The 22,977-nt window shown below is 37.7% G+C and overlaps 2 protein-coding genes across 2 annotated transcripts in view; both read left to right on the top strand.

Moving 5' to 3' along the window:
• The first annotated feature begins 1,983 nt into the window (after positions 1–1,983).
• Positions 1,984–5,989, top strand: LOC131196719 (gastrin/cholecystokinin-like peptide). The gene is made up of 3 exons (XM_058179908.1): positions 1,984–2,010; positions 4,294–4,497; positions 5,753–5,989. Exons 2-3 carry the CDS (start codon positions 4,296–4,298, stop codon positions 5,857–5,859), a joined length of 309 nt encoding a protein of 102 aa, XP_058035891.1. The 5' UTR covers positions 1,984–2,010; positions 4,294–4,295; the 3' UTR covers positions 5,860–5,989.
• Positions 5,990–15,425: 9,436 nt separating this feature from the next.
• The window catches only part of P3H4 (prolyl 3-hydroxylase family member 4 (inactive)), a 58,530-nt gene continuing 50,978 nt past the window's right edge, over positions 15,426–22,977 (top strand). Inside the window, exon 1 of the mRNA XM_058182241.1 lies at positions 15,426–16,108. Within this exon, the coding sequence (XP_058038224.1) occupies positions 15,512–16,108 (597 nt within the window). The 5' untranslated portion in view covers positions 15,426–15,511. The remainder of the gene's footprint in view (positions 16,109–22,977) is intronic.

Raw genomic sequence — 22,977 nt, 5'->3', positions numbered from 1 at the left:
AAAATAGAAGTTTTCCTCAAATCCATTACACAAACACAATTCCCAAAGATGACAAAATGGAGATGCTGTAGCTTTTGTGCTAATAAAAAAAAAACCTACAATGTTATGTACTATTTTTTGTTGTAAACAACTTTCTAGTTTAATGCTCCCCATACACTGGATTCTTCAGGAACAAAGGACTAGAAAAATCTGGATTGAAATCTGATATGCCATGCAAAGGCAGCAAAAATGTAGATGGTTGAAGCCATTATAGATCATCAGGATCAAGAGAAAATTGCATAAAAGTCTCTTCTGACTGCCATTGTGAGAATACCTACTTTCTAAAACCAAGCCCCTGTGTGGCACTGGCAATTCAGCCTGGGATAATGGTCCTATACTGTCTCTTTTAACTCAGAGTGGTTGTGTATAAAACAAATCTTGTGTCTGCATCAGATACATCCATGGCATCCAACATTTTCATTAACAAGGTGAAGGCAAAATTGCACCATCACAACGCAAACTCTAACTGCTTTATATACGTGTACAATAACACAATGCATGTACAAAATGAACTTGTGTTAGTACAATGCTACATTCTTCATTGGCTTCCGCTGCTCTTTGGAATCCTTTGGAATTCAGCATTCAACGGACAGGGTCAAAAATAGTGCCTTATAGCTCTAATAGTTCCATGGCAGCAGTCTGATAAAAATCTAGGATCTTTTCAGAACATAACAATAATTTTAAAAATAAAATTCTAAATGATCTATCTAGATATCAGTGAAATGCTCTGTCTGCAGAGGAATCTGGAAAATTATAGTGATGACAGTGAAGCAAAGATAATCAAAAGATTATATTCAAGTACTGAATATTGACTTGAAACAGAAAACGTTTGCGGCTGAAGTCCTTTCATGCTACTTTTGTGTTCAAATGGATTTCTGTTTGATTGTGATTTTCTCTAGCCATATATGTTCTTATCATTGCATCTAAATAATTTTTGATGTTTTTGAATTTTTGAGACAATTCTGTATTGGCAGGCAGCGTGAAAGATGGATGAAAAGCTGGGAAAGCATTGAGGAATGGAGAAGAACCAATGGACATGGTTTGGCTCAGCCTGCTAGTAAGTTCTCATACCATGTGATGTCACCGTGGGATTCATTTATTTTGCCTTACACCCTAAATTACTGTTCATTATTGTGAATCTGCTATTGTGGGTTTTAATAAAAAACATGATTTAGCACGATTTATGAATCAAAGTTTAAGCTGCCATAAAATCATTGAGTCATTTAGGCAAAGTCCAATCTATTGGAGAAAACCACAGCACCTCCAAAAAATGTCCATTCAGCTTCTGCTTGAACACATGTAGCAGAACAGTCTTCCTAGAGGTTGATTAATTTTGACTTGCATAATAAATTTGCAATGGTGTTTTTTAATCCAAAGTTTATGGCATAGTATATTGTGCAAGGGCTTCTATGGTTCCCAAAAACTTAGGTGCACATAAAAACCCTAATGTGTCCAAAATTGCCACTAAATTATAATGTTTAAGAGAAATTGAATGACTGAAGAATAATTATATTATTAGTATGATTAAATTTAACTTTAAATCAGATCATATTTATCCTATCCCTATCAGCTACTCTTTAAAGTACAGCCCGGCATGCTATTCCATTCCATTCCAAATGGAAACCTGGTCAAGAAGAAGTTATCTTGGCCTCCATCTGTCTTCCTATTCTATCAGCAAAATATTTTTGTACCCCCCAAAAAAGGGGGAGTTGTAGATCTTCTGGTTTCAAGAAAAATAATTTTAATTAAAATAATCCAACTATCCAGAAATCTATAGCCATTAAAACATTGAGAAGGAGTGGGTAGGTCAATGTTGACATTAGAGGGTGTCGCTGGAGAATCATGGGAGGTTTTTCTCAAGTGGGTAGGGCCATCCCAAATCCCTGCTCTTTAAAAGAGCAGTTTGCAATGTTGGAAGAAGCAGAATTCGTGTTGCAAGTGAAGCACAGCTTGGACCGAACCTTCCCGTTGGTAAGTTAATGGAATTTCTGAGTTAGGCAAATTGCCAGACTAAAATCATAAGTCATATCATATTTTCTCTTGTTATTTCAGGGTTTCTATCTTATTTCTCCATAGAAATGCTATTTAATTTAGAGGATTCATTCTTTTGGCATATTAACTATGTTCATGAGGTTCTTTTCTATCTTTTAAATATTAGTCTAGTTCATTTAAACTGAACCAGCACACAAATTTCTATGCTCTCCTGATAGAAAACTGTGAACGAGTAATTGATTTTTAAAAAGCAAAATAAGATGAAAAATATGAATAAGTTTTAAATATTTATCATACTATATTCCCAGGACAATTAGACTGATATTTAAATGCAACTCTACTCCAGCCTGCTAATCCCACATCATAAAATTGGTCATGCCAAGTAAGACAAATGGAAATTGTCTCATACTTACCCAAAACATATCAGATTGGGCAAACATGATTTAATGAACTAAAGCTCTGGAAGAAGAAAATATTCTTCTACAAGGAACAGGAAAAAAATGATGAAGAATATTGCTGATGTATAGACAGACAAACATATCTGCATAAATTATATTCTACATATCTGCATAAATTATAATATTTTCTTTGGGTTTTTCCTCTTTTAGAATATTAAGATAAATCAGAAATATTCTAGGTATAATATAATTCAATAATGATTATTAATCTACTGTCTCACTTACAGAAAATTGATGAGAATTTAAGATGTCTTGTATTTGTAATTCTCCTATGCCTTCTCACCAGTTTCCTTTCCATCTTCTTTCTTATCCAAAAATCCATCAAAAAGAGAAAAATTAAATAGCCTACAGTTATGTTGATTAGTAATTTTAAATTTAAATTTATTTATTTGTCAATCATATATAAGATAACAGGTAAAAGTATAAACATAATTTGGATACATGAAAAGAGTAAGTAAAAAAGGAATATTAGGACAGGGACGGTAGCACGCAGGTGCACTTACGCATGCCCCTTACAGACTTCTTAGGAATGGGATGAGGTCAACAGTAGGCAGTTTAAGATTAAACTTTTGGGGCTTTGGGGACGAAACTACAGAGTCAGGTAGTGCATTCCAGGCATTGACTACTCTGTTACTGAAGTCATATTTTCTGCAATCAAGTTTGGAGCGGTTTACCTTGAGTTTGTATCTATTATTTGCTCATGTTGTGGTTGAAGGTGAAGTAGTAATTGACAGGTAGGATATATATATATATATATATATATATATATATATATATATATATATATATATATATATATATATATATATATATAGAGAGAGAGAGAGAGAGAGAGAGAGAGAGAGAGAGAGAGAGAGAGAGAGAGAGAGACCGGTAGGATCTTCTGTAAGGATCTTCTGTATTCAACCTGTAATTTTTCTGAGACAGATAAAATCCAATTTAGCTTTTTGCCTTTTCTCCGGTCACCACTACTGATGTTTCAGCATAACATATTCCACCAACTCACCTGATGCACCAATCTCCCCAATTCCCTCCCTCTAATCCCCTTGATTCAGAATTACTGTTACTACTGGTTTCCATGCCCAACATCGCCCAAAGCCCCTTCAGCTTTGGCTCCCCCCCCCTATTTTTTATCTCCCTAAACGTGATCAGAACAATTACATTTCCAACTGTTGCTGGAACAAGACAATCTATTTGGTCTATATACAAATCAAAACAGATTAGGCTTTCAAGGAAGGCCACCTTAAGCTAGCTATTTAGTGCACAAAACAATTCATGCATTTTACACGTTTATGGGAAATAATATGGTTTGCTATCATTTTCTTTTGAATCATTTGAATTCCATCTCCTCCAAGTCAGCCAAGCTCAAATAAGTGCTACCATGCTATTAAAATAAGACACCTTTCTTCTGGAATAGGTGCAGATCATTAGTCCACTCTTAGGTATATCTCCTTATATTCTTCTTCCCTCTTTTTTTTTGTGCAAATACTAGCAAACTAGCAAATACTCAGCCAGACTTTTTGTGCAGTGGAAGGAGGATTTGTAGCCATATTTGAAATTCAAGCTTGGTGATATGATAGAAGGGGCTCCATAACTTTTAAGGAGGGCCATAACTTTTTAAAAATTCTTTACATGAATGAGTAACTAGATTGAAAACAAAAATTGCATTTTTCCATGGTACAGTTTAGAAAATCTAGACAAATTATCATTCTGGAGAGTTGACTGAAGAGTCGTTTTGGAGTTAGAGGAAAAAGACTGGAGGGGATGGGCTATTCAACAAACAGCATTCTTACTTTTTTCCTAGATATGCATGCCAAGATGTTTGCTGGCCTGTTGCTGACCATTCTTCTCAGCATCAGCTTTTTAACATCTGAATCTCAAGCAAAGATTGTTCCAAGACCGGACAGGATGCAAAGAAGTGTGGGACTTGTCCGGCGGGACTGGCCAATGCAGCTGACACAGGACCAGAAGCATTTGATCTCCCAGTTCTTGCCTCACCTGTATGCCTGTAAGATAAATTGCCTATACCCTTTTCTACTCTCTTGGAAGTTCTTAATAATGAGTTGGGCCATTCTTAAGGAGGGTGCTTCAAAAGAATGAAAATAGCCTTTGCTTTTATTTTTGCATTAGCAACACCTGAATTGTGAATGAGATTCTTTCAGGCAGTGGAATAAAATCCGATTTTACAGATGAAATGATGGCTGGAGGATAGCAATAAATCAAATTCTTGCTCAGCTTTCAGTCAGTTCCCTCCTATCATGCTTATTCTTTATTTGTATTGTATTTTCATGCATTTAGTAATTTATTGGGCTCTTGTTTTAAAAGGAAGGGGCTATTCTTGATAAGGTGTAAATATCCTGCACAGGAGGATTACAGTTGATCTCATATAGAGTTGACAAATAACCAGCTTCTGCTACTAACACTTCTTGGTGTTTTTCATTGCAATAGACATTCCTCCAAAAGTACATTTTTAATGGACACATCAATCTATTTTGTAATGCAGCTTTCTTAGTATATTAATTAATTTGCCTGAGTAATTTTTGAGGGAAGGAGTTTTTGCCCCACTATTACATTGGCAGGTAACAACATCTCTTATCAGTTTTAATTTTCAAAATCCCAGAATTACTTTTGTCTCTTCAATCAATAGCCATCTGAACAGCAGATTGAGGATAAAATTCAGAGTATATTCATTGCAGAAACTAAATTATAATAGCAACTGATACCACTGAATGTGGTAAGAAAATTTTAATCTTTTTTAATGGAAGTTCCACTTCTATTTCAAAAATTTACTTCGGAAACTAAAGTTCTTAATGATAGTATTACTCCAATAGAACAAAATATATATAAAATATAATTTGAGACTAAACTGTGGAGTCCTTAGTGCTCTGTGATCTTGGCTGTTTGCTTGCAGACATTTCATTATCTAACAAGGCAATACCATCAGTGTCCTAACAATTTTACCGCACAAGCAGACAAACCCAGAGAGCACAAAGACTCCACAGTATTATCTTCTGGGATATGGAGAGTCAAATATCTCATTCCAAAGATTCAGAGCAATTAGGACCATTTAGTAACAGTAACAGTAACAGAGTTGGAAGGTACCTTGGAGGTCATCTAGTCCAACCCCCTGCTCATGCAGGAGACCTGTACTAGGGATTCGAACCACCGACCTTTCTGATTAACAAGCTCAGTGTCTTAGCCACTGGGCCACATAGTTTCTGCCTTCACCTGCCTTCCATTAACACATGCCTATTTTCCAACAGCTGAACTTGCTGCTGTGGGAAATAATCTGAATGAGGATGATACGCATTTTCCAAACTGGATGGATTTTGGACGACGAAGCTCTGAAGATCAAGATGGAGATGCCTAAGTTATCCTGGGTCAGGGGTAGCTTAAGCCCCAGGCAAATATCTGATAGACAGAGGCAAAACCACAAATTCTAAATTTAATAATCATTTTGTCCATGTTCAGATAAGATTTTCATGCCTATTTGTGCCAATAAAAATGATATTACTGCTACTGATAACTGCATTGGCGTGGTTTATAGATGGAGAAAGACGGGAGAGTTACTGGATTTTTAAGCTCTAGTTTCATTCATCTGAAGATGTGAAAAGAACAGCAGCATTAATCACAGAGCACACTAAATCCAACATAAATTATACACTACCTTGATATTATACATGAATCATGCCAGGCCTCTTGTTACTGTGGGTTAAAAATTCACTTGCACTATACACGAATAAAGTAGTTTGTGTGCATCCGTATGGGTAGGAAGAGTTTAGGATTCTGCCTGGAAACTTTGCAATTAATATCAGTCGTTTTTTTAAGTATGCAGAATTTGGAATAAAGAGATGGAATCTAACAGATGGAGCTTTCTTCTCTACTCCACTCCAGTGTTTATACATTTGAAATATCTCAGTTATTAAAGACATAGTAATTAAAAGTGAAAAACTTGTTGCAGAAATAAAATAAAATTACCAAAGGATACTGGCTTCCAATACCAACTCAACATTCTCACTTGATTTTCTTCTTAACTTTCCCACCTACTGTCTTTCCCCTCTCTCAAAACCTGAATTTGCAGCTTCTTCATAAACATCCTTAGGTTATAGTATATAGTATATAGGTTCAGTATACACATACTGAAATGGAAGCTCAGCCCTAGTTCTCAGTCTGCTTTCTCATTCACAGTGATTCCAATTATGAATAGACTGCCAGTCCCATTTGTAAATCAGTTTTGAACCAATGGGGAGGCAGATAAAGACTCACACACTCTGTCCATCTGGTTCAAGCAGATGGCGGCCTAGAAAACAACCTCTATGCTTGGCATAGTTGAGGGAAGTGGCATAAAGGGAAGACAGTGGACAGATAAAGAGAAGAAAGTAGGTACACCGATAATACAGGACTAGTCTTGGAGAAGCTGCCAAGTATTGTAGAAGGTAGACCAAGAGAGGGAGCTGAGCCCAATACAATGAATGGCATCTAATTAACAGTCTTTGTATATTTGTATGAATCTATTTGTTAGGATTGTCACAGTTTAAAAAACGACTGTTTAATGTAAACTGTGAATTCGGTAAAAATGAAAGTTGGCCAACATTTAGCTGACTTACGTAATTGTTGAGCAAGTGGTCCCATTTTACTACCTGCCCTTGAATTGCATGTTTCAGTATGTATAAATTCGCATTTTGTTATAACAGAATAGCCTCGTGGGAAGGCTCTCGTGCCTTTTTTTTTACATAGACTATTTATGCTTTCATGACAAAACATAACACCTTTATGTTTTTCATACAACCAAATAACTTGTTTTTCTTTTAGAATAGAATAGAATTTTTATTGGCCAAGTGTGATTGGACACACAAGGAATTTGTCTTGGTGCATATGCTCTCAGTGTACATAAAAGAAAAGATACGTTCATCAAGGTACAACATTTACAACACAATTGATGATCAATATATCAATATAAATCATAAGGATTGCCAGCAACAAGTTATAGTCATACAGTCATAAGTGGAAAGAGATTGGTGATGGGAACTATGAAACGATTAATAGTAGTGCAGATTCAGTTGAAACCAAAAACTTGCTATTCTTTTAATTCCTGAGCTTTACTCATCTGCTTATGTGTTATTAAAAAACAGAAAAGAATAATTAGAAAAGAAATATAAAATATGTTGATATTTGCATATGTTATTTGATATATTTGGATATGAATTTAAATGCATGTTAACTTTGGTGTCTGCAGTCCAAGTCTAATTGTAAATGACCATTAACTCTTCTCCTTTTAAAAATTCTTTATAAACTAGTTTTGGACTTAAGTTAATTTATCAGATATAGGGACACTTATAGGTCTTTAAACAGCCTCTCAAATGCTTTGTTCATACAACCTGCTAAAATTGTCTGTGGCATGAAACCATCCAAATGTGATTTAACCAGCAACTACAGTTAATCAAATTAGAGAAAAATACACGGCCATTCTAACTTCAGTTTCCTACTAATCCAAGCAAAACATGCTGTTCCATACTATAAATAGGAGATCAAAAGGCAAAGCACTATAAAACATGGGAATGTTTGGGGGGGAAAGAGAAAATACGAAAGAAAAAAATAACCCTACTAAAATATCCAAAATTATCCAAAACAGATCCCCTGGAAATCTATCAATATGCCCATTCCGCATGGTAGTGCACTAAAGCTAAAACTTTTCAGTATGTTTTTGTGGGGGTTTTTTTTGCAGGGGAAAATTAAGGAATGAGGAGTTCTTGGTGTTTCCTGAGCTCTGTAGCATCGTTTTGAGGGTAGGAGTTGAAACAGTTTATGTCCAGGATGCGAGGGATCTGTAAATATTTTCACAGTCCTCTTTTTGACTCATGCAGTATACTTCTAGTGCTTCCCATATTGTGATGTTTTAGAAATCCTCAGCTTAGAAAACTTGGAACTCCGTCGCCTTCAACAAGACCTAAGTTTAACTCACAGAATCATCTATTGTAATGTCCTTCCTGTCAAAGACTACTTCAGCTTTAATTGCAATAATACAAGAGCAACCAATAGATTTAAACTTAATGTTAACCGCTTTAATCTAGATTGCAGAAAATATAACTTCTGTAACAGAATCATCAGTGCTTGGAATACTTTACCTGACTCTGTGGTCTCTTCTCATAATCCTAAAAGCTTTAACCAAAAACTTTCTACTATTGACCTCACCCCATTCCTAAGAGGACCATAAGGGGCGTGCATAAGAGCACAAACGTGCCTACCGTTCCTGTCCTATTGTTTTTCTTTTCTTTTTCCTATATATATATGCTTATACCTTTATATACTATATAACCTTTCTGTATGATAGTTACATATATTGTTGTGACAAAATAAATAAATAAATAAATATAAATAAAAGGGAGCACTTACCTGCTCATAACTGTGAGTATAAACTACTCAATATTGGAAAAAAGATACAACATGAGTGTTATCTACAGTAATTGGGGTTGTTATTTATATATTTGTTTATTTTTAGTCTGCCTTTATTATTATTACAAATAAATCAAGGTGGTCAATGTATCCAACGCACTTTCCTCCTCCTATTTTTCCCACAACAATAATCTTGTGAGATGGGTTGAGCTATGAGTGACTGGCCCAAGGTCACCCAGCCACATTTCATGGCTAAGGCAGGATTTGAACTTCCATCTACAAGAAAACCTCTACTATTTTCCCTTAATTCGACTCCAAATGCACAATGGTGAATTCCTGTCTAAATGGATTACATCCCACAATTCTATAGGAACTGGCAGATGTCACTTCAGATCCACTGGTTGAAAGTTTTGAGAAAGCCTGGAGCATAGCGAAATTGCCAGAAGAATTGAGAAAAACTAATATTGTTTCATTATTTTAAACCAGGGAAGAGAGTAAACCCAAAAAACTACAGAAATATCAACTTGATATTAATAACTGAGAAGATCCTAGAAAAGGATTTGTTTGTACCCAAGATACAAACAAGGTGATTAGCATTCACCTTCACAAAATTAGCATTTTGTGACAAGTATTTGTCACAAAGAGGCCATGCCAGACAAACCTTAATGCTTTCTTTGACAATATGATTAGATGTTGGGGAAGGGAATGCTGCATATGTTATGTATTTAGAAGTTATTAAGCATTTGACTTGATAATAAACTGGAACAATGTGGGATGAATGATCTCTCTACCCATGGATTCTCAGTTGCTGAGCATCTGAGGCCAACATGTAATCCTTAACGGGTTTATGTATACATGAAAGGAGTTACGCAATAGGATACTTCAGGTTCTTTCCCAGGCCCAGTCCTATTCATAAATGGCTTAGATGGGGGAATAGAAAGAACATTCATACAATTTACAGATGACATAAAACTGAGCAGGAGAGGGATTACTAACATTCTAGAAGACAGGCTCAAGATTCAGAAGGATCTTGATAGACTTGATTGGACTCTATCCAACAAATCCTACTCAAGATGAAAAGTGTAAATTCCTGCAGTTAAGAGGGGAAAAAGCAAATGTGCAAATACATGTAATTAGTTGCCTGTCTTAGAAGCATTTGCAAGAAGGAACTGGCTATCCTAGTAGGTTACAGATTAAGCATAAACCAGCAATGTTCTGCAGTTGCCCAAAGAACCAATGTCATTTTGGCCTGCATCAACAGAGGTATAGGGTCAAGATCACAGGAAGTGATAGTACCGCTCTATGTTGCACTAGTCAGACCACGCCTGGATTATTGAACAACAAAAATGATACAGGTTTGGAAGCTAAATCCTCCAAACAGTGAAAGGAATTTAATATGTTTAGCTTAAAAAAGAGAAGATTAAGGGAAAACAGGATCACCCACATAAAAGGGTGACAGCGTGGAGGGTGGCAGGATGTGCATTTATTCTCAGAGCAGGGGTCCCTAACCCCTAGGCTGTGGCCTGTTACCAGCTGCAGCCCATTGAGAACCAGGTTGCACAAATGACAGGCGAGTGAGCAAATGCACAATGCTCAATTTGTGCAAGTGGTGGGCACACCTTCCCATCACTTGTGCAGAACCATCCCTTCCCCCTCCCTTTCACTGCTGCCACCACCAGTCTGCAAAGCCAGAAAGGTTGGGGACCATTGCTCCAGAGCACTCAACAGTTACATGAAAACCAATGGCTGGAAGCTTTACAGTAAGGAATCCAAACTTAAACTAAGACAGAATTTCCTGATCGCAAAATTCTATAATAAAAGTCTTCTAAAACAGTATTTCTGCTTTGCCTTTCATAAAAACAGCAGCTGCAAGAAAGTTTATGATTGTTGGATCATACACCTGACTTGAGTAAGGGATTGTTAAAATATCCACAAATTTATGACATGTCTTATTTTTATTTTAAAGGAGTGTTACAAAGGAAACAGTGGAGCAGATTTAAAATAAGAGACAGCTGAGAAAAGCATTAATTCAAACCAGGATTCTGACCATTACCATTTGAAACTAGACCAAATGCTCTGCCTCAGTTTTCAAGGTTCGTTTGAATTTGTTTTACATTTGGTGTACAATTATATGGTTAAGATTGATTTGTTAAACCAATTTTAACAGCTTATAGAAGACATGCAATTCCATATCCACTATATCCAATCTCCCACATATATTTTTATTTTACTTGTGTTGTTTTACCAGAAACTATTTTTATTACTTTTAAGTCAAAGTGAAACAATGAAATTTGGAAGGCTCTAAATAATAGAAGTTGTTTATGCATATAACTACTCAACCTTTGGTTTTTACATCTGGAAATTTTTCTTTATTGGCAGGGTAGTAGTGATAAATTAGCTCCACAATGAGAGAATACAACTTGAAAATATTATGTAGGCTGATTTACAATTTGTAATTTAAGGTATTTGCAAAAATACATTTATATAGCAATTTATTACAAAAGTTCCATTATGAAGTTTATGAAGCATCCAAGAATGATTTAAAATTGTCCTCTTTCTTATTTTCATGCTCTTCTGTGGCTCTTCAAATTGTGTTGTATTAAAAATATATCTGCTTCTGGCAAACCCATCTTGAATTCTCAAAAGCATAATTGAAGCCAAGACATACCATCTATGACTAGATGCCCATTCAGGGGAAAAAAAGAAGCTGAAAAAGAGTGACTTGTCTGGTTAATCATGTATCAACCTAGCATCTCCCATCATTCACAATCAGCATTACCAATTGACCTATTATAACAATCCATCTGTTAAACTACTGAAGTTTGCAGATGATACAACAATGATCAGTCTCATTTGAGACAATGATGAATCCGCATACAGACGGGAGGTTGAACGACTAGCCTTGTGGTGCAACTGGAACAATCTGGAACTGAACACACTCAAAACCATAGACATGGTGGTAGACTTTAGGAGAAACCCTTCCCTACTCCCACCTCTCACAATACTAGACAACACAGTATCAACAGTAGAAACCTTCAAATTTCTAGGTTCTACCATATTGCAAGATCTAAAATGGACAGCTAACATCAAAAACTTCTTCAAAAAAGCATGACAAAGAATGTTCTTTCTGCACCAACTCAAAAAGCTCAAACTGCCCAAGGAGCTGCTAATCCAGTTCTAGAGGAATTATTGAGTCTGTCATCTGTACCTCTATAACTGTCTGGTTTGGTTCTGCAACCCAGCAAGACAGACACAGACTTCAGAGGATAATTAGAATCTCAGAAAAAACAATTGCTACCAACCTGCCTTCCATTGGGGACCTGTATACTGCATGAGTCAAAAAGAGGGCTGTGAAAATATTTATAGACCCCCTCACATCCTGGACATAATCTGTTTCAATTCCTACCCTCAAAACGACGCTATAGAGCACTGCACACCAGAACAACTAGACACAAGAACAGTTTTTTTCCCCCGAACGCCATCACTCTGCTAAACAAATAATTCCCTCAACACTGTCAAACTATTTACTAAATCTGCACTACTATTAATCTCCTCATTGTTCCCATCACCTATCGCCTTCCACTTATGACTGTATGACTGTAACTTTGTTGCTTGTATCCTTATGATTTATATTGATATCAATTTATATTATATTGATACTGCTTCCTGATTGCTTATTTGTACCCTATGACTATCATTAAGTGTTGTACCTTATGATTCTTGAAAAATATATCTTTTTATTTTTATTTTTATTTATTTTGTCACAACATCATATAAAAAGATTATATAGTATATAAACATATATATGAGTAAAAATTAGGAGGTATAAGCATATATATATATATATAGGAAGAAGAAAAGAAAAAAAACAATAGGACAGGAACGGTAGGCACGTTTGTGCGCTTATGCACACCCCTTATGCTCCTCTTAGGAATGGGGTGAGGTCAATAGTAGAAAGTTTTTGGTTAAAGCTTTTAGGATTATGGGAAGAGACCACAGAGTCAGGTAAAGTATTCCAAGCACTGATGATTCTGTTACAGAAGTTATATTTTCTGCAATCTAGATTAAAGCGGTTAACATTAAGTTTAAATCTGTTTGTTGCTCTTGTATTATTGCAATTAAAGCTGAAGTAGTCTTTAACAGGAAGGACATTACAATAGATGATTCTATGAGTTAAACTTAGGTCTTGTCGAAGGCGATGGAGTTCCAAGTTTTCTAAGCCTAGGATTTCAAGTCTGGTGGGATAAGGTATTTTGTTGTTTTCAGAGGAATGGAGAACTCTTCTTGTAAAATATTTCTGGACTCGTTCATTTGTATTGATGTCAGAGATGTGGTGAGGGTTCCAAACAGGCGAGCTGTATTCTAGAATTGGTCTAGCAAATGTCTTATATGCTCTGGTTAGTAGTGTAGTGTTTTTTGAAAGGAAGCTATGCAAGATTAGGTTAACAATTCTTAGAGCCTTTTTTGCTATGCAGTTACAGTGGGCTTTGGCACTTAGATCATTTGACATGAAAACTCCAAGGTCTTTAATGGGGTGGAGGTCATCTGTAAGGTAATGACCATCAAGTATGTACTTAGTGTTTGGGTTCTTTTTTCCAATATGTAAGACTGAGCATTTGCTGGTTGAGATTTGGAGTTGCCAAGTTTTAGACCAAGTGGTTAGATGATCAAAGTCTTTTTGGATGATAGATGCATTGTCTGTGGTGTTAAATAGTTTGACATTATCAGCAAAGAGAACACAATTACTTGCGATATGGTCACAAAGATCATTAATGTATAGTATGAAGAGTGTTGGTCCAAGGACACTGCCTTGAGGAACGCCACTCTTGACAGGAACAGGATTTGATAGAGCATTGCCAATTTTGACCACTTGTTGTCTGTTAGACAGAAAAGCAGATATCCATTTGTGAAGGGGTCCTGAAATGCCATAGGATTTTAGTTTTAGGAGAAGTTTATCGTGTACTACTGAGTCAAAAGCTTTGCAGAAGTCTATGTAGATTGCATCTATTGTTTTGCCTTGATCAAGATTTGTAGTCCATATGTTTTTACAGTGGAGAAGTTGTAAGTTGCATGATAATTTTTTCCTGAAACCAAATTGTTTATTGGAGAGTAGGTTGTTAGTTTCTAAGTGTGAGGTAATGGATTGGTTGATGATTGATTCCAAGACTTTGCAGGTGACACAGCACAGAGAGATTGGTCTGTAATTTTCAACTAAGTTGGGGTCTCCTTTTTTGAAGATAGGGATGACTGTGGCTAGTGACCAAAGTTTGGGAAGGGAACTGGTAGTGAAAGCTTTATCAAAGATTATGCTTAGGGGTTCTGCTATATTAGTGGAAAGTTTTTTTAAGAAGTATGCACATAGTCCATCAGGTCCAATAGATAGCGATGGTTTCAAGTTATGAAGAGCTTTTTCAGCGTTATCTTCTGTGAAATCTATATGAGTTAAGTCATCATATTCATTGCTGGTGCATTTATGGAATGTCGGATATGTTTTATTGCTGTTAACAAAAACTGAGCCAAAGAAAATGTTGAAGAGGTTAGCTTTAACTGTTTCGTCATTGTATTCTTTGTTGTTAGAATCTTTTAGTGGTGGGATGGATCTTGAGTCTTTAAGTTTATTGTTAACAAAATTATAAAAGGCACGATTGGAATTTGTGCACAGAAGGTCCTTTTCTTGCTTGGTGTGGTAATTTGTGCATTCAGTTTTTATTTGGTTGCATATATTTTTGTAGCGGTTTTTGAAATTTGCTGCATAGCCTTTTTTGTTTCTTTTCCAGAGATTTTTTTTTTTTTGATTGAAGCTTTTTTATTGATATGGGTAGTTTGCTTTTCCTGATCATGGTGGTCATTTGTGGTACATATAGTTTAATGACTCTATTGATTTCAAGTAGGAAAACTCTATAGTGGTCTTCAGCAGTTGTGCAGGTTGCAAACCGATTTTGCCAGTCCAGAAAGAATCTTGTCTTTTTATGTACACTGAGAGCATATGCACCAAAGACAAATATTCTCTGTCACTTGGCCAATTAAAAAAATTCTATTCTATTCTATTCTATTCTATTCTATTCTATTCTATTCTATTCTATTCTATTCTATTCTATTCTAATCTAACACACTTGAAGATAGTTCAAGTGTGTATCTTTGAACTTCTGGGAACATTGGCTTTCCTATTGTTTTCTGTCATTGGGAACAGGGTCTTACAGGTGACTTGCTTCAGTTTTATATTTTAACTGTTTTATCTTATTTTGATTTTTTGGAAAAAGTGATAGATACTTGTTAACACATTTTGTGTGTCTTCCCTGAAGCCTGAAGAAAGTTGGAGTTTTTTGCACTTTGGTTTGGCTCATAATGAAGCCAAACTATCATCACATTCACTCTGCCTCGTTTTACCCATAGAATTAAAAACAAACAAACAAATCAGCCTTTTTTTTTTCACCTCTAAAAGGAAAGAATTGATGGAAGCGGCCCCCCTTTTTTTAGACCGTAGGAAGTATATCAGGGCGCGCTTAAGACCCTGCGGAATCCAAATGAGTCTGTCCCGTCTGCCTTCCCCCTGCTTCCCAGAGACTCCTGATGGGCCTCCAAGTAGCTGGTCTGGTCAGAGGAACAGAGTCGCCGGCCGCAGGGACGGCATGGAGCGGAGACGACGGGGGTTCCCGCTGGCTCTCCTACTCTTAATAGCGTCGGCGCCTACAGTGGGCGCGCAATACGAAAAATACAGCTTCCGCGGCTTTCCAGAAGCTGAGCTGATGCCTCTGCAGAGCGCATACGCCTATGCTTTAGAGCAGTACGAGGGCGAGAACTGGAGGGAGAGCATCCGCTATTTGGAGGCGAGTTTGCGCCTTCACCGCCTGCTCCAAGACAGCGAGGCGCACTGCCATAAGGAATGCGCGGGGAGCGAAAAGTTAGACACTGGCCCACTTTTTACAGAGCTTGCCAAGGGCGCGTGGAACAGCCCGTCTCCTTCAGAGCTGCTTCTGAAAGGCGGTTCGCTCGCAGGGCTTGAAGGCAGCGCGGGATGCGGCGTAAATGCTTCAGGGATCACGCCCGGCGAGGGTCTCCAGGACCAGGAGATGGAATACTTTGGGCTCGTCCTCCAGCGCGCCTCCTGCCTGCGGAGATGTAAGGGCAACCTTCCCGTCTTTCAGCTCTCCTACCCGCCGACCGAGACTTTGCGAGACTTTCAGCGGCGCATTCCTTACCAGTATCTTCACTATGCGCTTTTCAAGGTGAGCGTGGGATTGCGGGAGGGGGCGAGGGGGCGCGCAAACTTTGTACCAGGAGCTTTGTACCATTAAGCGTGTGGACGGTTCTAATGAGGCGTTCGCTTAGTTCTTGTTGATTACCGTAGGCGGAGCTTAATCGATGCTTAGGCATTTAGTTTCGTTTAACGACCATAATTGGAATAGGAAACTTGGTAACTGAGCAAGGCAATCTGTTAAGACATCACCTGACCGCCATGGCCTTACAGCCTTGTCTTGGTTAAGCAGGACATTCTCTTGACTGTGACTTGCAATTTTACTGCTGCTTCTCCATTGACCAGCTGTCAGAAGATGGCTGTAAGTGGCAGTCATGGTACTGAGGAGAATTGTCATGACTGAAAATGCTTGCTGTTTGCGAAGTGCCCAGATCTCCCATCATGTAACTGTGGGAATGCTGAGAGTCATAAATATGAAGGCCAGTTATAACATTACTTTTTGAACATCATCTTAATTCAAATAAATGCTAAAAGAGACCGTTGTTAAGTGAGGATTGCTGTACTAGGGTCATTTAAGAATAGACAGAAGTACTCCTGGGGCAGGAAATTTCATTTTCTATCTTATTGAGTGACTACAGGTAGTCTTCGACTTAACGACCACAGTTGAGCCCAAAATTTCTGTTGTTAAGCGAGACAGTTGTGAAATGAGTTTTGGCCCATTTTATGACCTTTCTTGCCACAGCTTTTAAGTGAAACTGCAGTTGAAAAAATAGTAACCCGGTTGTTAAATGAATCTGGCTTCCCCATTGACTTTGTCAGAAGGTCGCAAAAGGGGGATCACATGACCTTGGGACACTTAAACGGTCATAACTATAAACCAATTTCCAAGCACCTGAATTTTGATCACATGATCATGGGGATCAGAGGTGGGTTTCAGCAGTTCTGACCAGTTCTGGAGAACCGGTAGCAGAAATTTTGAGTAGTTCGGGGAACCGGTAGTAAAAATTCTGCTTGGCCCCACCCCCATCTATTCTCTGCCTCCCAAGTCCCAGCTGATTGAGAAGAAATGGAGATTTTGCAGTAACCTTCCCCTGGAGTGGGGTGGCAATGGAGATTTTACAGTATCCTTCCCCTGCCACGCCCATCAAGCCCCACCCACAGAACTGGTAGTAAAAAAATTTGAAACCCATCACTGATGGGGATGCTACAAATGATGTAATTGAAAAACTGTCATGTCACATTTTTCAGTACCATTGTAATTGAACGGTTATTAAACAAACTGTTGTAAGTCGAGGACTACCTGTAGTAGGTTTGGTGTGTGTGTGTGTGTGTGTGTGTGTGTGTGTGTGTGTGTAAGGTGTTTCCATTTATCAAGTATTAAAATGGAGGTGTGTTGCAAAGAATAATATTGCCATTAATATTTATATTTAAGCATCCTTTGGAAGCAAAGCACTACCACTATGAGGCTTGTATTCCTTGGGCACCAGTCATTTCCATTTACTGTTCGTTTGAATGACTTTAAGGCAAATCTCCTTGGAGGTGACCAGTTGTGCTGTAACAATATTAGAAAGATGATAGGTTAGTCAGGCCTAATTTAGGTAATTGATTTATTCCATCTCCATATTCTAATAGGAGGGTTCAATGCCAATGGAATAATTTAAGTGCTCATTCAATCAGGCCAAGGCCACATTCTGTTCTCACACTGGCCAACAATGTGGCCTTGGGAAGTTAAATTCCTTCATGCAAATTGATGCACCAGTAGGAGTAAAGGCAGGATCCTCCCTTTTCCCCTCCACCCAAATGCTGCATTGAAATCATGATCATATGCTCCCAAAATTTGGTATTTAACTTTAAAAGTTCTGAAACATTATTGTTTGCCCAAAGTAGACGTGTTCAATCATAGAATGGACAGAAGTCGTGTATGGGAAGGCTGTATTGTGGCTCTCAGTTTTAGAAACCTGCAGGATTCATCACAAAGACTCTTGTTACAGCAGACAGATCAGAAATGGTGGGAATAAAGCTGATCCATTAAACCGGTTCTTATCTAAAAATAACAAAAACAATGCAGTAATTCAAAATGATGCAATAGTTCTGATTTAGGCAAAGTGATCAGAAAAAAGTGAACTCCATTTACCATGTAGGATCCATCCTGCCTTGATATTGAAAGAAAAGAAAAAGCAGTGATCCACTTTTTCTTCTTCTTTTTCGCAGTTTTTTTTTTCTTTTTTGTTGTTAGGGTGCGTTTCAATAAATTTTTACTACCAGTTCTGTGGGTGTGGCTTGGTGGGCATGGCATGGCTTGGTGGGCGTGGTAGGGGAAGGATACTGCAAAATCCCCATTTCCTCCTAATCAGCTGGGATTTGGGAGGCAAAGAATAGATGGGGGTGGGGCTAGTCAGAATTTTTACTACTGGTTCTCCGAACGACTCAAAATTTCCACTACAGGTTCTCCAGAACTGGTCAGAACCTGCTGAAACCCACCTCTGGATTGAATGTATCTTTTTGTTTTGTTTCCTTTTGTTTGTTTGTTTTACTGTTTTGTTTGTTTATTTATTTATTTATTTTGTCACACAGTATATATAAGCATAAGCATGAAATAATTATACAATATATAAGCATATATGAGTATAATTATGTAATAACTATATTAATTGGATATAACGAAAGGAAACAATAGGACAGGAACGGTAGGCACGTTTGTGCTCTTATGCACGCCCCTTACAGACCTCTTAGGAATGGGTTGAGGTCAATGGTAGACAGTTTTTGGTTGAAGCTTTGGGGATTTTGGGAAGAGACCACAGAGTCAGGTAGTATATTCCAAGCATTAACAACTCTGTTACTGAAGTCATATTTTCTGCAATCAAGATTGGAGCGGTTAACATTAAACTTAAATCTATTGTGTGCTCGTGTATTGTTGCAATTGAAGCTGAAATAGTCTTCATTTTTTTTTTTATTTATTTATTTTATTTTATTTTATTTTTATTTTGTATTTTATTTTTTATGAAAAAAGAAAAAGAAAGTGAACTCCAGAGAGCTCAGGGTTATTCTGATTTAACAATGCTCTGTTGTCAATGCCCAAAAGTCTGCATATGAATATAGTACATTATTCCATATTAACCAACCCATTTGGCAGCTCCCTTTAAAGCTATATTACACTAGCCAGAGTCTCATCTTACTCTTAGCATATAACATACATTTTTCCTCACTTGTGACCCTTCCAAAATACATGTTTTTGTGGAGGGATGATCACAAAACATGTAAATCCTCCATATTGAACAGCCCTCCCATGCTTTTCAAATGAAACTAAAAACTTCACTGGAATTGAGGGTCGATAAGGGGGTTGGGAGCAGAGGAGTCATCCCAGGCTTTTTTTCCTTGTTGGGTTTGAAGCCCTTTCCTTTGGCTCTGTGAAGCAGAGTGGAGTCATTTTCTTCTTGTCCCTTTCCAGCTTCCTGTGCAGCTACATTTGCCAATCAAAAAAGGTGCATTCTTTTTCCTCCTTGCTCTTTTCCATTGTGGTTCTTTCTGGGTTCAAGTGATTTTGAAGCGCTCTGGCCCTTTAAATACGGGAGGGAGCAGAAGCTACTGGTCTTTTCAGATTCCTCTTCCTCCTCCTTTCTCTCTTTGTCTTTGTCTTTTTCTTTCTCTCCCTCCCTCCCTCCCTCCCTGCTTCTTTTCCCCATGCGGGAGTTCTTCTATACCAAAAGCATTTAATGCCACGTCTCTCTGTTGAACAGAACCCTGACTTTCTCAAGTGGACATAGAGAGTATGAACGAATGAGTTTCCATACTCATTTGAAGCCTCCCTCCCTCCCTCTTCGTTAAGTTAATTGATTTTTGTTGAATTCAGAAGCCATTTACTCTTTTTCTTACCAGAAAGTCATATGATAGGTACCGCAGTGGCTACAGAGTACTTCGGTGTTAAATGCACATGAGGTTTCTCCAAGGAAGAAACTGTCAAATCAAAATAGCTTTTGTGTGCAAAGCAATGAGCACTGGTCTGTGTATTGGATTGCTTGTTTCTTAGTCTCTCCCATTCAAGTTCTTTATTCTTATTCATACTAACATGTGGGGTTTTGGAAATTCCATCTTGTTCTTTTCTATCATGGATAGTAATTTCTGTATACATATGAATCAGATTCTCTGATCTGTAAATTTTGTTTAGGTGCACCTAAAGGTACCTAGATGTGGCTATTTCATCATTGTGTTTACAAGTTTGTGCCAATATTATTTGCATACCACCTTTATTATTATTTTTACAAATAACTGAGGCGGAAAACATATCCAACACACCTTCCTCTTCCTCTTGAGGTGGGTTGGACTGAAAGAAAGTGACTGGCCGAAAGTCATCTAGCTGGTTTAATGGCTAAGATGGTACTTGAACTCACAGTCCTTGTTCAGATTTTTTTGAAATCTTACTGGATTTTTTACTAGGTCATTGACTACAGGTAATCCTCGACTTGCAACAGTTCATTTAGTGACCGTTCAAAGTTACAATGGCACTGAATAAAATAACTTATGATCATTTTTCACAGTTTTGCAGCATCCCTATGGTCATGTGATCAAAATTCAGAAGCTTGGCACCTGAATTCATATTTATAATATTTGTGGTGTCCTGGGGTCATGTGATCACTTTTTGCAACCTTCTGACAAGCAAAGCCAATGGGGAAGCCATATGCACTTAACTACCGGGTTACTAAATTAACAACTTCAGTGATTCACTTAACAATTCTGGCAAGAAAGGTTGTAAAATGGGGCAACAATATATGTCTCAACAACAGATTTTTTGGGCTCAATTGTGGTCATAAGTTGAGGAAGAATCCACACATGTGTCCTTCAGGGTCTGCAAAACAAATCCCCTGGTAAGTGATCCATGAAGTTCAAGCTGTTTGATTTAACTGAGGCAAATGAAACTGGATCTGACCTCCACTTTCCTTAAGCACTTCATTTAACTTATTAATCTTTATAAGATTAATAAGTCACTCAAGCTCTCGTTACCTCTCGCTTGGACTATTGCAATGCTCTCTACATGGGGCTCCCCTTGAAGAGCACCCGGAGACTCCAGTTAGTCCAGAATGCAGCTGCGCGGGTGATAGAGGGAGCGGTTCGGAGCTCCCATGTAACACCCATCCTGCGCAGACTGCACTGGCTGCCTGTTGTTTTCCGGGTGCGCTTCAAGGTATTGGTGATTACCTTCAAAGCGCTCCATGGCTTAGGACCAGGGTATTTACGGGACCGTCTACTGCCATCTTCTATCTCCCAGCGACCGGTGCGTTCTCACAGAGAGGGACTCCTTAGGGTGCCGTCAGCCAAGCAATGTCGACTGGCGGCCCCCAGGGGGAGGGCCTTCTGTGTGGGGGCTCCTACCCTGTGGAACGAACTTCCCCCTGGACTTCGACAACTATCCAACCTTGGGACCTTTCGCCGCGAACTTAAAACCTATTTATTCCGTCTTGCTGGACTGGCTTGATTTTTAAAATTTTAATTTGCTTTTATGGGTTTTTAAATTTTTTTAAATTTTATAGGGTGTTACTGTATTTTAAATTTGGCCAATTGAATAAGTTTTTTAAGGGTTGTTCTTAGTATTGTATGTGTTGTTCTTTTTGTATTTTATTTTGGCTGTGCACCGCCCTGAGTCCTTCGGGAGAAGGGCAGTATACAAATTAAAATATTATTATTATTATTATTATTATTATTATTATTATTATTATTATTATTATTATTATTATTATTATTATTATTATTATTATTTACGTTGAACACAGTTATAGAGTTGTATCTCTTTTGGTTTTTTTCTATATTTACAGTACTCTCAATATCTTCATCAATGAGTTAGATGAGGAGATACATGGAGATCTCATCAAATTTGAACAACACCAACCTGGCAAGAATAGCCAATACTCCAGAAGATAAGGTTAGGGTTAGGCTGAAAATCCAGATGGATCTTGACGAACTTGAACACTGGGTCCTATATAAGAAAATGACATTCAGTGGAGAAAAAAGTGAGATTCTACATTTAGGCAAGAAAAACCAAAAGCACAGGTACAGAATAGGGGACACCTGGTTTAACAGTAGTACTGTGAAGCCGATCTTACTTAAATATGAACCAGCAGAGTACTGGAATAGCCAAGAAAACCAACCCAGTCCTAGGCTACACCTAGAGGTATAGAATCAAGATCATGCGAAGTGTTAATATCATTTAATAATGCTTTGTTAAGACCACACTTTGAATACTGCATCCAGTTTTGATTACCACAGTGTAAAAAAAGATGTTGAGACTCTAGAAAGAGTACAGAAAAGAACAAAAGGGATGTTTAGGGGACTAGAGGCTAAAACATATAAAGAATGGTTGCTGGAATTTGGTATGTCTAGTTTAATGAAAAGAAAGACTAGGGGTGACATGATAGCAGTGTTCCAATATCTCAGGGGCTGCCACAAAGAAGAGAGAGTCAAACTATTCTCCAAAGCACCTGAAAGTAGAACAAGAAGCAATGGGTGGAAACTAATCAAGGAGAGAAGCAACTTAGAACTAAGGAGAAATTTCCTGACAGTTAGAACAATTAATCAGTGGAACAACTTGCCTCCAGAAATTGTGGGTACTCCAATACTGGATTTTTTAAAGAAGAGATTGGACAACTATTTTTCTGAAATAATATAGGGTTTTATGCCTGAACAGGGGATTGGACTAGAAGACCTCCAAGGAGCAATTTCCAACTATGTTATTCTGATGGGAACAGAAGACTGACTGGTTATTCAGTCTTCTGGTCTCTGGTTCTCCAGGATCTTTGAAAGATATATTGCAGTGGTTCTGAGATCACTTCTGCCAGTTCCTTGAGAACTGTGAATGTAATCCATCAGGTCCTGGTGATTTGAAGAGTGGACAGGTATTCTCTTACCATT

This window comes from Ahaetulla prasina, chromosome 4 (genome assembly GCF_028640845.1).
Source record: "Ahaetulla prasina isolate Xishuangbanna chromosome 4, ASM2864084v1, whole genome shotgun sequence".
Taxonomy (NCBI): domain Eukaryota; kingdom Metazoa; phylum Chordata; class Lepidosauria; order Squamata; family Colubridae; genus Ahaetulla; species Ahaetulla prasina.
This window is presented reverse-complemented; position numbering and strand designations above follow the sequence as displayed.

What these genes read in the sequence shown, in the direction of transcription:
- LOC131196719 (XM_058179908.1), top strand. Translation starts at nt 4,296, where the DNA reads ATGCATGCCAAGATGTTTGCTGGCCTGTTGCTGACCATTCTTCTCAGC. An exon ending in CTTGCCTCACCTGTATGCCT is followed by an intron (nt 4,498 to 5,752) that starts GTAAGATAAATT and finishes ATTTTCCAACAG; the next exon opens with CTGAACTTGCTGCTGTGGGA.